The 16841-nt window shown below is 38.6% G+C and overlaps 1 protein-coding gene and 1 long non-coding RNA gene across 2 annotated transcripts; both read left to right on the top strand.

Moving 5' to 3' along the window:
- Positions 1-7077: 7077 nt before the first annotated feature.
- On the top strand, positions 7078-12689 carry LOC110709158 (pentatricopeptide repeat-containing protein At3g06920-like). The gene is made up of 3 exons (XM_021887373.1): positions 7078-7452; positions 9091-9182; positions 9788-12689. The coding sequence occupies exons 2-3, from the start codon at positions 9164-9166 to the stop codon at positions 12460-12462; spliced, it is 2694 nt and encodes an 897-aa protein (XP_021743065.1). The 5' UTR covers positions 7078-7452; positions 9091-9163; the 3' UTR covers positions 12463-12689.
- Positions 12690-12796: 107 nt separating this feature from the next.
- LOC110709159 lies at positions 12797-16586 on the top strand. Its single transcript, XR_002508862.1, has 3 exons — positions 12797-12911; positions 15430-15509; positions 15944-16586. It is a non-coding gene; the product is annotated as an uncharacterized LOC110709159 (long non-coding RNA).
- Positions 16587-16841: the final 255 nt, after the last annotated feature.

Below are 16841 nucleotides of genomic sequence, written 5' to 3'. Positions count from 1 at the left end.
AAAGTCATACAACCTAGAGAAAGAGAAAGGAAGGAAGCCATATCCAATTGCCCGACAACTGGATTCGTACTTGACCCGCTTCCGATGAGCCGCATTAGCCACAACCCGTTTATGAGCAAAGTCAGATAACCCAGACTGTGTCAAAGGAGAAGACCCTGTCAAGTCAACACAAACATCGCGACCACAATCCCAGGAATAAAGTAACACATCTGCAGGTTTGAGGGCCATGTCGTTCCCTCCAAACAACCCAATGTCAACCTCCTTTCTAGCTTAAAACCCAGATCGATAACAAACATCAACAAGCGTATCCCGCACAACATTATTATTATTATTGTTATTATTATTATTATTATTATTATTATTATTATTATTATTATTATCTCAAAAACAGACAAAGTCATACAACCGACAATAAATTAGTGGGAAGCCGAGATACAATCTGGGGCCCCACTCCTCTAGCTATAGCAAAGCCTACCCTAGTGAAGATATGAGCTGCAGCACGAGCCCCAATGTCTTGCGTCATCGAGAACCTCTAAACCCGTTTCAGCAACACAACAGCCTCCTTCTCTAATTCCCCAAGCGAAGAAAAGGAGAAGGGAGTGAAACCATATCCAATCAGCCGACAACTAGCTTCATACTTCACCCGCTTCCGATGAGCCGTATCAGCCACAACCAGTCTAGGAACAAAGTCAGATAGTCCTATCTGTGTCAAAGGAGAAGACCTTGTTAAGTCCACACAAACATCACGACCACGATCCTAGTAATAAAGTAACACATCAGCAGGTCTAAGGGCCCTGTCATTCCCTCCAGACAACCCTATGTCAACTTCTTTTCTTGCTAAAATCCCAGATCTGTAGCAGATATCAACAAGGGTATCCCGGACAGCATTATGCCGATGTTTAATACCCACAATACCAGCACAAGACACCGCGTTATCACCGAAAATATCCCAGTAAAAACCCGAGAACAAGCAGAGCACGGCATCGAGATAGAGAACAATGGAACACCCATCCTGTAGCACATCACACATCGGTAGGTCTTTGCGTTCATCATCTGACCCAACCAAGAAATAGGGACTGCCCGAAGCCAAACAGAGGTGTGATCTCCCTGCTGCGATTTTCATAATGCTGATTGTCGAGGAGACAAAGAATAGGCGGTGTTTTAGGGTTTTCTGATATCCTGCGGGAGAGTTACAATTCCGAGACTGGAACCGTGCACTTGTACCTGCAAAACAACGGAGATTCCGGGTGTTGGGAGCTCCGCCTTTGACGATCAAGTTAGTACTTGCTTTAGGAGTAATAAATGCGGAAAAAAGGTTAGGTGTTTTCTCTAGGTGAGAGTAATTAATTGGCGTAATCCCCCCTTTAATGAGGATTAATGAGGATATATATATGCCTTGGGATGCATGCCTGTCTTAAGTTTAGGTCAACCTAGGGCTTCTTGGGCTTCCACAAGACTTTGGGCCTAGGTGGCCGGTTTCTCCATTTGGCATGGGAGAGGCACGTGTCGTGTCGCAATTAGTCCATGGTGGACTGATTAGTACCTAACACGTGGCAGGCTCCTGTTGGCCCACGTGGCGGACACATGGCAGAACATGATCGGTCCACTTGTCAGGTGGTGATTGGTAGGGAAAAATCCCCTAATAATTTGCCCCTCACAGGTGGCACGTGACTGTTCACATGTAACCTGTGATAGGTGTCAGCCTGTAACAAGCGACAGCCTGTTACAGGTGTCGCCCAATGACGGGCCGAGCATTTTTCCCGCCCAATTTTTGAATTCGAAGGCGACTCTTCGCATTCTCTTTTGCCCTATATAAAGGCATGTTGACCAAGTCTTTTGTTCACATTTGCGAACTTTTTCAAGAGAACTCTCGGACCCTTGAACTTGAGCTCTGACACTTTGCAACTTCTGTCCTGCCCAGACGACTGTTTTACTAGGCGCCTACTTCGATCAAGCTTTTCAGAACTTAAGTTTCAGGTAATTGTCTGTTCTTTTATTCTTTTTGCTTTTGCACTTTTTTTTTTCTTTTTTTGAAAATGAGACCTCAAAAGCATCCGGCACAGCCTAGGTTAGCAATCAGCCGGTCACCGAGGACGGCTGAGTCTAGGACTAGGGGTGCCGACTGCCCTGCGGTACTTCAAACTTTGCGCAAGTCCCGGAATCCAACTGTCTTCGTATCTATGCAAGACAGTATGGCAAGAACAAAAAAGACCAAGAGAATAGAAAATTCAGACGATTCCTCTTTCCGTGTTCCAATTAGTGAAACATCGGACTAGCCGCCTGATACAGCAGGGACCAAGGCGACCCTTCAGCCGAGAGCTCTAAGGAGGGAGCTAAGGTAGTTCCTTCTCACTTTACTATTGACCTAGCAAGTCAGTAGATGGCCCTCGAAGAAGAAGAGGGGTCGGCCCCCTCAGGGAGTGGGGAGGAGTCGAACTCTTCGGGTAGCGAGTCTGACTCTAGCTCATCGAGCCGCCTATCCATAAGCTCAGAGGAGAGGCATGCTCGCTTGCATGAGGCAAGGTCTTCTCATGCGGCTGAAAAGGGAGAGGGCTGGTCGGAACCATCTGCCTCTCATAGGGAGTTAAACACTCCTTATTACTATCACGTACCCAAGGGCCGGATCAAGGCCATGAAAGAGCGAATAGACACCTTTCTTTCGGACCATACGATGGGTCCGGATTATCAATTATTTGTGCCGGATGGCGAGGACACAGTCGTCTGGCCCGAGGGTTCCAACTATGGGGACGCCTGTTTTGGCTGTTACGAGGCGGCCATCAAAGCTGGATTGCGATTTCCCTTGCATCCGGCCATTCAGCAAATCCTCGATTGATACAAGGTGGGGCTTTGGCAATTAACCCCGTACTCCTGGTTCAACATCCTTGGCTATGTATCCATATGTGAAATGCATGGGGCGGAGCCGAATTTCGAGGCGTTCGCCCATATGAACTACCTTAGCCGGACCCCCAAGGCAAGCGATACCGGCTGGTACCAATTAACTAGTCATAAGGGTTATCTCATGACCAAGGGCAAAGAAAATAAATGGAAGGATTGGAGAAACACCTTCTTCATTTCCAGCCCCGACCGCCTGCTGAACAAAAGTTACAATAGGTGGAACGGGGATCCGCCTCTTTTAGCAGGCGGTCGCAGCATGACGCTTGTTCCCCTCAAGGCCATGGAAGAGATCCTGGACCGAGGGCTTTTTAAAGTTGAGATTAAGGCAAACTCTACTACTGGGATGCGAGAGCAAGTGCCCCTACACTGCGTCCCGGAGTTTCAGTGGCTCTATGACGAGTTTTTCCTGGCCGCTTGTGGCCTTAGAAATCGGTCCTCCTGAGGTAGCCGACCACTTTAATATATGCACCCCTTTTTTGATTTGTTTGAAAAATTTTCTAACTCTTGTGGTTCTTATTTGTAGCTGAAGCTATGGACCAAATCTCTGCCTCCAAGAAGGCGGCTCCAATGCTGCGAGCCTCAATTATGCACCAGAAGTGGACCGCTTCTGATTCTCCTGCCAAGGAGACGCCCACAGTGAGTTTCGATCCTTAGAACTTGCCTTTTGAAAAGCTGCTTAATAATTATTGACCACTCGTCTTTTTCGCAGACGGGCACTTCCAAACCCTCACCCTCCCACCAACCGGACTCGAACGTTCGGAAGACGACTAGTGGGAGTACGCCTGGATCTGCCAGGAAACAATCGAATGACAAGCAGTCGGCCACCCCACAAAGTGTGGAGAACCCATCACTTGTTCTTACACGGTTGCCGAGAAGTATAGCCTGCTCTGCTAGACTTGCTTATTTCTTTATCACTCTCTTCATGTTTCTGATGTTTTTCTTTGTTTTTTATGCAGGCGGCCCTTCAGAACCGGACTTGGTCCAAATGGTCAAGTCCATGATAAAGGCCGTCCCTCAAGAGGAGAGGGATGCGGTCAAGGGAGTCGGCACCCTTGACCTAGACGGCATCATGGGTCTCCTATATGAGGTAGACTTAGAATATTTTTCAACTTTATTACTTTGCATGCCGCCTGCTCTTCTTTAAATTGACGTCTGGTTTTTCCTTTTTTAGACCATGTTGAGAGTACACGACCTGCGAAGGCCGATCAGTGCCAAGAACAAAGAGGTAAAGGCTGCTAAAGCTATGGCCGCCTCTGACGTTGATAAGGCAATGTTTCAAATTGCCCAAAATGAAATTTTGACAACTGATATTTTTTATTATCAGGCGCATGCCACTTCCACCATCCGGACTGAGTTAGAGGCGGCCAAAAAGAAGAACAATGAGCTGGAGGCGAAGGTCAAGAGCCTCAACGATGAGCTGCGGCCCCTCAAAAACATTTCCACAAAGCAGAAGGTCTGCAGACGTCCCTTGACAAACTCAAGGAGCGCCTAGAGACGCAGGAGGCGACCATCACCAAAGATCTTAATGCAAAGGCCAAGGCTGAAAAGATGGCTTTAGCTCAGGCCATGATGGAGGACTCGGCCCAAATTATGAGGATGACTTGGACAGCCCTCTTCCCTAAAGCTCACTATGCCGCCTGGGAGAAAAAATTCAACGCTTGTACAGAAAGGTACAACCAACAAATCATGAGGCAGGCGGTTGAGGAGGACGAGGCGGCCGAGTCCAGCTCAGAGGAAGTGGAAGAGGTGGCCCTGCAACCGATTGAGGTGGATGCGTCCAAAGAAGTTGCCCCTGATGCGGAGACGAGTAAGAAAGATGCCTCCCAGAACCAGGAGTCCCTTACTGATCAGGCGGCAAAGTCAATACTGAAACCCTGCCTCAATCTTAAAGCTTTTATGTCTGTAACTTTTCTTCGGCCTGCCTGCCGTTTATTTTTGTATCACTTTACCCGGCCAGGGGGCCGGGGTCTTTGAATATTTTGCCGGTCTTTATGGCCGCCTCCTGTCTTGATTTGTTTATTGAATTTAAGAATAAACTCTTTGTTTCAAATTTCCAAAATTTCAATACATACTTTGTATAACTGATACTCGCTCTATATGCACGGGTTCCGTTCATCAATTTCAAGACCTCACTATCAATTTGATCAACATATTCAACAATACAAATTTTAAAATTTGACATAATTAATTTACAAAATGTACACATTAAAATTTCACGCTTGTTGTATCCCTACCCTAGGGTTGTTTCGGGGTGGGGATATTAGGAGGGGTCGGGAAAAGGGGCCAATTTTCCAATGGCGGAGCTCGGGAGGGGGGCCATTTCGGGGGTGGGGCTTTCCTTCGTTTTTTTAAGTCACAACGTATGGAATTCATACTATTCATACACACTCATTTAATCGTATTACGTGATTTATTTGTTGAAAAGATAATAGTCATGTGGGGTTTTGTTAGATTTGTCTTGAAATATACTTTAAAAATATCAACTTTTTATAATTTTTACTATAATAAATTAATATATTTAAGTTATATAATATGTATTGACAAGCGTGAAATCTCCAACGTTGCGATTAAATAAAAAGGAAGTATAATAGATTATGGGTAATGCTATATGCAGCTCTAAGGGCTGCATATAAGCATTTTATATACTTCCTTTTTTAGTATTAAGTTGGGAATTTATCGACAATTCATGAATAAGTCGGTGTAATAAATGTTAATTTAATGTCTATTCTTTACACTTTTAGCTACTTATATGCAGCCCTTAGAGCTACATAAAGCTTTCTCCATAGACTATTATACTCTGTAAAAGTGTAAAACTAAGGGCTTGTTTGACATTGTTTTTAGTTTTCAGTTTTTTTAAACACAAAAAATCAAAAACAGAAAACAAGAAAAAGGTGTATCTAATTTTTTAATTGTTAGTTTTCAAAATTGTCATAGTTTTAATAAGTTTGGTTGATTTTTGATTCATTATATGACATATACCATATGATTTTGAAAAACAAAAAACCACAGTGATACCAAATGAATCCTAAGATATTTGTTGGTCAATGTTGATTACACAAATCCATGAACCTAAACTCACACGGATTATATTACCAAACTAAAATTTAAGCCCAAGGCCCACATAGTAGTTCTATGGGCCAAGGGTTTTCTTACTTAATACGAGATATTCGAATCGGTTCCAGATTGGGTCTTTTTTCAGGTAAAATCGTCCGGCTTAATTTAAGGTTTAGAACTTTGGATTAGTATAGGCAAGGTCGGGTCATTCATGATTCTATAGTCAATATGCTCGTGTGGTTATTTTGATAAAGTAAACATTATAAGCCGATTAGGGTTAAGGAAAAATGATAAAGTGGTTTCGGGTTGAGTGTCATGAAGTTTGAGTCAGTTTTACCTAAGTATATTACTCTGTATTTCAATTTAATTTTGTAAAACTATTAGCACAGCTTTTGGGCATAAATTACTTCCACACTCACACTCTCTTAATTTCTTTCTAGTTTCCACCATTGTTGTTGTCAAATCCTTTAACGTTTTTCCTTCGACCTCCCTCCCTCCCCTCCATTGAAGCGTACTCCCACTTCTCTATTCAAGCGTCTTCTGAGATTTCCCTCTTCCATTGAAGCAGCTTTTCAGGTAAAATGTTTATTATTTAATAATCGAATGTCATTTATCAATCTAGGGTTTATTGTAAATTTAATTTTCAGTAGAGTCAAATTAAGGTTCTTTTCAGCTGGATTGTTAAACTATAAGTTATAATTACTCAAGTTATGAATAGCGATTCATTGCTCAAATGTTGCTATCCAAATTCTTAAGCTAGAAGAATTTAATTTGATGTTTGGACTCTAATTTTATAATTGAGCTAAATTTGGTTGCTAAAGTATAGCAGAACTCTTCAGTTTTAATACTTCATCCGTCTTTTATTTATCGCATCACTTGCCATACTGAGATGTTTCATATTTATTGCATCATTTCCTTTTTTGACAACTTTTATCTTATACAATTACTAATTTACCCTTATTCAAAATCATAACTAAAATTTTTCAAAACAATAAAAATATAACTAAAATCAATCAACATTAATTAATTACTACTTTATATCATCAAAATAACATTTAATGAAATGAAAAACAAACATCCCAAATCATCTTCTTCGTATTTATCACTTTTTTTTTTTTTTTTTTTTTTTTTTTTTTTTTTTTTTTTTTTTGAAAACCTGAAAAACAAAAACCGCATTGATAAATAGAATCACCATTGAAGCTTTATAGTTGAAGAAGCAGATCTAGTTTTTGCAGACCATAATATTTCAGCCGCACCCCTCTCTCTCTCTTCCCGCAGCACCCTCTCTCTCTCTCTTCCCGGTTCTTCAAATTTAGCCATTGAAGTTTTTGGTTGAAGAATCAGATCTTGATTTTGAAGACCGAAAAAATTAATAATACTCCCCTAAATCGTCCCCCGTTAATTCGATTTACTCCATGGATGTACTGAATTGTGGTTGAAGAAACAGATCTAGGGTTTGAAGACCGAAAAAAATACTATTCACCCAGAAATCGCACCATAAAGGTAATTTTCCAACTGTTATCTTCTTCAATTAAAGCGTATAAACGATGTATTTTGTGGTTTTGTTGTAAATCCGCGAAATGGTACTAGTTTTGTTTCATGCATGTCACTGAATTTCGGGTATATAGGTTTAGCAATTATGAGTACAATGTATTGGTTCTTCTGGCTGTATATAGGTGAATGGTGATGGTGATGGTGAATGTGGCTATATATGTGGAGAAAAGTAGTGGTGAATGGTGATGTCATTCTGCAAATTTTGCTGACTTTTTCAGTTGTTGATTGGTAAATTGTAAATGGGTTTCCCTTAATTTGGGTTACTTGAGTTCTCATGATCAACTATAAAGATGATTACGAAGAAAAACAAGAAATTTTTCAGCTTAAGTTGAGTATTTGTTGCAAATTTAATGATGATTTTCAACCTGGTTTTAGCATTCTACTGTAATTTTTATTTTCTGCATTTGTATGTCATGTTACCAAGGCTTATTGGGGCCTTGTGGCCGTTCGGGTTATTCAGTCGTCAACGTGATATGGATATTTTGTATAACGTGTTCTACAAGTTTGTGCCAAGGCTTATTGGGGCCTTGGGGATATACAAGTATGCAACTTTATATGGACATCTAGGTTCTCAATAGTTGTTTAACTGAGATTTTACATTTTTGCATGTTTGTATTGTTTAATGCGCTGCTTAAGCATCATGCCATTGTCCGGTTTTCTGATATTTGGTATAAGCAGAAAGAGTGTGTGTAACTCGAGTTAGATTTCTATTCCTAATTACATTGAATTACATAATTAAACAACCAGTAATTAAATTCTAGAATTTTGACTTTCAAAAAATTAGAAGAATAAAAAATGGCTAGAAAGACTCTGAATTAGGCTCAAACTCAAAAAATAGTGTGAAACAACAGAAATTAAAAGGTACCTATCAAAACAAGGTACCATGATTACAATATTCATACCAAAACAAGGTACCATGATTACAATATTCATACTTATACCACTTACATTAGTATCTACTAATTCACATGCATATGTTCTAAACATTACTGTCATGCATGTACAAAAAATTTACAGCCCCCCAACAATTAATGTTTCCAAAAAAATAACCTGATTTTAATTTACAACCTCCCAAATAAATGCAACTGCTTTCAATTCTAAACATTCTTCCACTTTTAAAGCTCTCAAAATGTAGTTGTCTTCAATGTTGATCTTAAATCCCCTGAGACATATTGTGTTCATTAATATCTTGTTGGATATTATTGACATCAATATGTCCCTCATCAATGAAACTACTTTGACCTTGAAGCATCAAATCCAATGGTACTTCAATTTGAATGGGCAACTGTCCCCTTCTTTCCAACCTTCTCTTTCCCTTGTGAGGGTTTTTGTTATCATTTCCGCCATTGACTTGAAGTATTTCAAGCATACAGTATTGCATGTGCAACCAATTGTAATTCAAAGACTTCGGATCATATGCATTGTATGCATTTTCAATTGCCTGTAGTAATTCTTCAAAAGTTCTTGCAAATTCCATGTATTGTATTGATTGAATTGCTCTAAAAAAACCCAAATCAAGAATGTTTGGGTCCGGGCTTTCAGCTGGCTGGGTTATAAGCTTGATGTTGAAACCATCCTTTGTTGCAGCTTCTACAAATACAAATGATTTAGGTTGGAATATACTTGGTGCTTGTGGCATCACATACTTGTAAGAGGAACCATGCTATGCCGTATTTCAGGTAAAATCTCGAGAATTCAATATTTTTTTTTTGTTTAAGCACAATAGATCTTATATGTTCTGGATTTATGTTGTGCCTTTATTCTATCTTTTGGGAAGTTATGTAGTGTTATATAAAGTTGCATAAATTATTCGCTGCTTGGACTTGTAAAGGCTACTTGTAATCAATTTCTTAATTGTGTAGTACAACCCTCCCTTTTCGTTGCTTCGCCTTTTTTTGGTGTTCTACAAGTATTTTTAGACACAAAATTAATGTTTCCTTCCCTCCATATTACTTGCAACAATAAGAGTTTCATGCTTGCTATTGCTATTGCACAATTTAAACTATTAACATCTTTGGTTACATTCTAGTAAAAATTATGAAGTTTAGATTTTTAATAAAGAACATATTGAGACGAATTCAACAAGATCCCACAAGACTATATTTTTTCTTTTGCATAAATCACATAAGGGAGAGTATAAATAGTGTTGGAATCCTAATGTTGCCACTAAAGTTGAGCAGAGGAAGTATATTAAATGATGAGATATCTATTTAGAATTTAAATTTTCTCCTAGTTTTTACTAGGCTTGTATTCCCCAACTATTAATATGCTACTTTCTACACAGGAATTATCCATCATTTGGATTATAGGCATGGTCTATCCTACGTCATTCAGAGTAGATTTACATCCTTGCATTGTAAACATCCGGAGCAGGAGCACAGGGATCTTACATCTCCTGGTCGGGATAGCTACGGAAGCTCTAGGTATGTCCAGCTATCAAACCAAAGTGTTGAAGATGTGTGCAAAATCTTAGAGAGTGGACCTTGGGGCCCTGGCATAGAGACAGCTTTACGTGGGGTCAGTGAAAAGCCTCACCAAGAATTAATCGTTGCAGTCTTAAAGAAGATGAAGGATGCTAATACAGCTATAAAATATTTTCGATGGACTGAGAGGAGCACTAACCAAGTGCATTGCCCTGAGGCATATAATAATCTCCTGATGATCATGGCTAGAAGTAGACAGTTCCATAATCTTGAAGAGATATTAGAGGAGATGAGTCATGCTGGTTTTGGGCCATCAAATAGCACATGTGTTGAGTTTGTTTTATGCTGTGTAAAGTCGCATATGTTGGATCAGGCTTTCAATTTTATACAAATTATGAGGAAATTCAAGTTCCGACCTGCGTTTTCAGCTTATACAACTCTTATAGGCTCTCTTTCTGTGGTTAACAAGCCTGACCTTCTGCTTACTCTCTTTCAACAGATGCAAGAGCTAGGTTATGAGGTAAATGTACATCTGTTTACCACTGTCATTCGCGCTTTTGCCCGGGAAGGGAATATTGATGTTGTTCTCTCTCTGCTAGATGAGATGAGAAACAATGCTTTTGTGGCAGACATTGTTCTTTATAATGTATGCATTGACTGTTTTGGGAAGCTTGGCAAGGTGGATATGGCCTGGAAATTCTTTCATGAAATGAAAGCACAGGGTTTTATGCCCGATGATGTGACATATACTAGCATGATCGGGGTTCTATGCAAAGCTAATAGGCTTGACGAAGCAGAAGAGCTTTTTAATCAGATGGAAGATGGACGTGAAGTACCATGCGCATATGCATATAGCACCATGATAATGGGTTACGGCTCAGCTGGGATGTTTGAAAAAGCCTATATGCTACTGGATTGGCAAAAGGAAAAAGGGTCAATTCCAAATGTGATTGCTTACAACTGCATTCTTACTTGCCTCGGTAGGAAAGGGAAATTAGAAGAGGCTTTAAAATTATTTGATGACATGAAGAAAGATGCAGCACCCAACCTTCTAACATATAATATTCTTATAGACATGCTATGCAGTGTAGGGAATGTTGATGCCGCTCTTAAATTGCAAGATGTCATGAGGGAAGCTGGATTATTTCCTCATGTTATGACTGTAAACATTATGATCAATCGTTTGTGTAAAGCCCGTAAACTTGATGAAGCTTGTTCCATATTTGAAGGGCTAGACCATAAATTCTGCACCCCAGATGCTGTAACATTTTGTACCTTAATTGATGGTTTAGGTCGCAATGGTAGAGTGGATGATGCATACAGATTGTACGAAAAGATGTTGGATTCTGGCCATGTTCCTAACGCTGTTGTATTTACATCCCTTATACAGAATTTCTTCAATGTTGGCAGGCCAGCAGATGGTCACAAGGTTTACAAGGAAATGCTTCGTAATGCCTGTTCTCCTGACTTGAGACTCCTTAATACTTACATGGATTGTGTTTTTAAAGCTGGTGACGTTGATAAAGGCAGAGCATTGTTTGAGGAAATTAAGACTAGAGGGTTTGCTCCAGATGTCCAGAGCTATTCAATATTGATAAATGGTCTTGTCAAGGCAGGATTTGCACGTGAAACCTATCAAATATATTACTCGATGAAGGAACAAGGCTATGTATTGGATACTCGTGCATATAACATTATTATTGATGGATTTTGCAAGTCAGGTAAGGTGAACAAGGCCTATCAATTACTGGAGGAAATGAGAGAAAAAGGTGCTGTGCCCACTGTAGTAACTTATGGTGCTGTAATTGATGGGCTTGCAAAGATTGACAGGCTTGATGAAGCATATATGCTCTTTGAGGAAGCCAAATCAATTGGAATCATTCTGAATGTGACTGTTTATAGTAGCCTTATTGATGGCTTTGGGAAAGTTGGTAGAATTGATGAAGCATATCTGATTATGGAAGAAATGATGCAAAATGGCCTGACACCTAATGTGTACACATGGAATTCTCTGCTTAATGCGCTGACCAAGGCAGAGGAGATCAATGAAGCCCTTGTCTGCTTTCAGTCAATGAAAGATTTAAAATGCACTCCAAATGCTTTCACTTATAGCATTCTCATTAATGGTCTTTGTCGTGTTCGCAAATTCAACAAGGCCTTTGTATTTCTTCAAGATATGAAGAAACTAGGACTAGAGCCCAATGCAGTGACCTACACTACCATGATTTGTGGACTTGCAAAGGCTGGCAATGTAACAGAAGCTTATGCACTTTTCAAGAAGTTTAAAGAAAAGGGAGGTAGACTTGATTCAGCCTGTTATAATGCTACAATAGAAGGGCTAAGCATTGCAAATAGGGCTTTAGATGCCTACATGCTTTTTGAAGAGGCCCGGCAGAAAGGATTTGACATCCATTCCAAAACTTGTGTTGTTCTTTTAGATGCATTGCACCGCGCTGATTGTCTTGAACAGGCAGGATTTGTTGGTGCCATTCTCAAGGAAACTGCAAAAGCAAAGCATGCTTCAAGATCTTTTTGATTAAATTACACTGGGTAGCAATTTTTGAGAATGAGGATTAGCCACTGTCAGTATAGCATGGTGAAATACGAGTCTTTGATCTGGCGAATAGGCTCTATCAATGAGATACCTCATCCTTTTCTGTACATCAGCTTTACTCTCCTCTCTATAGTGTGGCTTGTCTCGTTTCTGAACTTCCATCATCCAGTGTGTATATACATGGATCGCTAACACGCATGCTTCCTTAAGGCTAGTTCTCTTCTGTCTTTCCCTACTTCCTTACATTTCCTGATGATTTAAGTCAGAATTTGTTGTTACTTTGTTTTGTGCCCTAATTTATTTTATGTGTTGCAGCTCCACCGGCAATATGTCAGTAATCGACGCCTAATTTTCTTTGTGATTGAAGTGCTGCAAAATTAAAAAGTTCCTCCTTTTCCAGCGTGTGCACTTCTCTAACATTGTTATGTGCGGTAACTTATCTAAATGCTAAGCTACTGTGATTTGCGCATAATTTCAGTACTTTATGTGAAATTAGTATACTCCATTGGAGATAAATTTTTGGTTCATATAGTCTACCCCATCCTCTTGGGATGAAGGCTTTGGCTTTGTTGAATTGTTTTGAATATTAATTTATTATTTCCAAAAATAGAATAATTAGTTTCATAATAAATCGTTTATTACTTTTGGTTATTACGTAGTATAGTTAGCTTGTTTTCTCCTTGCTTCATCATGCTGTGCGCTTTTGTCTTGATAATATATGTAAGGTAGGGGAAGATATATATGTATGTATTTGTTGAAATCTGGGCTATTTTGGTTGTTGATGTTGAGTTGAAATTTCTTTTGAATGAATGTATGTCTTAAAGTGGATGGGGACTTTCAATTATTAGTCAGTTAGGGATACAGAGGAATTGGGCTTGATTATTTTTTATTTTTATTTTCTTAAAATATAATTCATGTTTACTTTGTGAGGATGCCATGCCTTCACATTTTACTCTTACAGTTTCAATTACATATTTTCTCCGACAAATAGTTTGTCATTATATGTTATTGTGCTTGTTGAATGCATGTTAGTTGCTTTTAATGCGTGTTATTTCTTGGATTATTTGAATTCTAAGCTTTAAACTTTATTTATACTGCTATTCTGTTGATATCTTAGTATGAGGGCATGCAATTTTTCTTTTGCTGCAAAATTTTCCTGTTTGACCTATATGAACCACCTATGTACTAGTTTAGTCTTGATAGAATAAGTTTGTTTTTATTTGGTACTTCATAACCCTGTTAATTCTGTCCTGTATAATCTGTCTCTATCTACTACTGTACTACTAAAAGAATTAACTGGATTGGGTTACTTGGAAGTTGGAAGAAATTTGTATAAATTTTCCATCAAAATTGTATGCTTAGATCTCTGAAGTTATTTTCCTTGTAAAACTCTATCCATATCAGTAGAGGAAAAAGATGGTTTTTACTCCGTTAAGACAAGGTTTAATAATCTGTAACTTCTACTAAACCGTGGCAATGTTACTGTTGCGCTGCTGCTTCTATAACATCTGTATAATGGTGAACGCTTTTGCATAATTGTTTTGAACTTTTAGTCAGTGGTGTTTATGAAGGGGGCACCTACCTGAACTTGTAATGCAAATATTGTCTTAATGTCCTTTTTTCTCTTTTCTTGAACCGGGCTAAGCTCCCTCGCATAGCTCTATTTGTATGTTCTGTTAGGAACGTTTGCATGATTAGTTATGCCTGTTGTCTGTTTATGGGCATTATGGCATCTTAGTAAAGCATACCGGCATACAACAATATTTTTGACGATGATGATTATTTGAAAATATTTCCGGGCATGAAATCAATGTCATCTTTTACAATCAGCATTTTTATGCTTTATTGATTATGGTTCCTTAGTTTATTAGATCGCATTCCTTCTAAATAAGTATTAAGAGGTCTAGCAGGATCAATCATTTTGGGTTTTGTGATCATTTTTTGGGTTTTGTGATCACATTCATTCCAGATGGCAATAGCTTATTGCTGCTTCCTTATTCTAGTAGACGTTTCCTTGGGTTTTGTTACTTTAGTTGCAACATTAGTTGCTTACGTGGCCACGTGGGTACACTTATGTGTTTTTCATGCTCATGTGACTAACATATTATATTGGGTTAGATAATTATACCATTTTTACCAGGAAAATCTAGAGTTACATTTGGTGGGCTTTTGTTTTCCTTTCTTATGGAACATTTTTTTTTTTCCTTTTCCATTTATTGTTTTACTGCTGAATCTGATTAGATTTGATGTGAGCTTAGTTACTTGTATAATTTTACTTTCTAATTTTTTCTTTTGCTGGTGGTGGACGTATACACATACTGCTTACCATGACTATAAGGGAGGATTCTAAGTTAGCTCTGTATTATATTAAGGGGTTGGGTAGTGGTCTGGTAGGCGCGTAGGATCCCTATACAGAATGGACGAAGAAGAGAGGGGGGGGGGGTTAAGAATATAGGACAGCCCATAAATCCAGTGGGACTAGACCCTCATCTAAGGAGGAATCAGGGTAGAAGACAGCTCATTGCCCCAATTTGCAGGGTAGCTGTGTAATTCAATCTGTATCAAGTATTTGTGCTGAAGTTTTGAAATTGCTTAATGTTTTTGTGCATGCTTTGTGATTATACTCTCTTATCAGTGCTATTCAGCTGACTTCAAAATAGAGATTGACTAAGAGAAAATAATAATAAATAAGCTCCTGAATCTTATGCAAGTTGATCAGAAATATCTAATGCCATTGAAATAAATTTATATGAATTATATCTGGAAGTTGTTACAATGATCAGTGAACACCAAGTAGATGCAAGGGAATGTTAGGAATTGAATAAAGAGATGCTAGAGTTTCCCTTTGTCAATATTTGTGTCAGTATGTATTATGTAATGGTAGATGAACCTGATCAATGTGATATGCTGGTGTTCTTTTCCATTTAGCTAATGTTTCTTCCATCACAGGGTCTGCCTTCGTTTACTTAGCAAGTGGACAGACTTCAAAGCAAGCATCTTCCGTGACAACAATTTTGTGAAACAGCCAGGTTAGCTTTAAGTAATATAATTTCTTAAGTGTCGCTCGATAAGATTCATGCCCGGGATCAGGTTTATGTGAATTGTGAAATAATGTTTTGAGTAAGATCACTTTTTTTTTTTGTTAAATTTTTTTATACAGTGTTTAGTCTTGTCTGTTCATTTCTCTTGCCCTGTTAGACATTACATTATGGAAATTTTTTTATTGAGATGAAAGCGTTGACTATTATTCTGATGTTATTAATGTTTTGCAAAATCCTGGTTTAATCTGACTTGCTACACAATAGCATACATGTTTCTTCTGATACGTGACCAGTATTTAAACAATCTAAAGCACCAGAATTTTCATCGTTTCCTTATTACCTGTTTGTTGTAGCATCCTGTTTCCTAGCATCTGCTAAAATCTAAGAAAAAGATAAGACTAACAGTGCTCTGGTATTTCCAGGAAATCTCATGTTGCTGAAGCTGTGACTTGTTTGGCCAGACTTGAAACATGATCTGAGCACTGCTAAATTATCTTTGTACAGCAGCTGCAGGCTATAACGGGTTTGATAAAGGCTTTTTTTGTATGGTTTTCATGGCTAGATGGCCTCATTCATGTTTATGGTATGTTCTACCAGCTTACCCGGCCATAATGACAGGCATCTCCTACTTCAGACCTTCCAACATAATCAGCCTGTTATGACCTTGTTTTCGTTAAAGATCTTTTCAGAGTGGAAGATTCCATGAACAAGGATATTTCTAAAACATCATCAATTGCATAAGTATTAATTGTTCTCTCCAGAACTAACTTAGGCATGCCGTATTTCGATCAGCTGATGATGTATGAAATAATACTACAAAGTATTAGCTAACCATACAAGATTAAAATTTGGTCCTTTGAAGTATGGAATTGGTGCAAGATTAAAGGTTCGGAATGTGGTATTTCGATCATTTGGTGATGTACTCTGTACGAGTAGTGTAGCAATTCACTTTCTAAATAGTTATGCAACTTATACTAAAATTTTACCCTGATTCTTGTATATTAATCTTTTTCCTATTAAGTCATCAAATACTCGAATATCATGATTTTAAGTCATTATAAGCTAATATAAAGTATCCAAATCAAATAAATAAAATATTTCTTGATCTTCTCTACATCAATGTCTACGTTTCAATTTCCTTGTTCCCACCAAAAAATTGATAGTCATCCTTTAAAAATCGGAATACAATTTTATCTCCAAGTGAGACGATTAATCGGACATCGACTCGATGACGCTGGCCAACACTCCTTCGTAGAAATTATACCATCCCATATCAACACCGAAATAACATTGTATCGGATCCCTTAAATCCTTATTGTG

The sequence above is a fragment of the Chenopodium quinoa genome, unplaced genomic scaffold (assembly GCF_001683475.1).
Source record: "Chenopodium quinoa cultivar QQ74 unplaced genomic scaffold, ASM168347v1, whole genome shotgun sequence".
Classification (NCBI taxonomy): domain Eukaryota; kingdom Viridiplantae; phylum Streptophyta; class Magnoliopsida; order Caryophyllales; family Amaranthaceae; genus Chenopodium; species Chenopodium quinoa.
The sequence above is the reverse complement of the archived record's forward strand: the minus strand, read 5'-3'. Positions and strand labels throughout refer to the sequence as shown.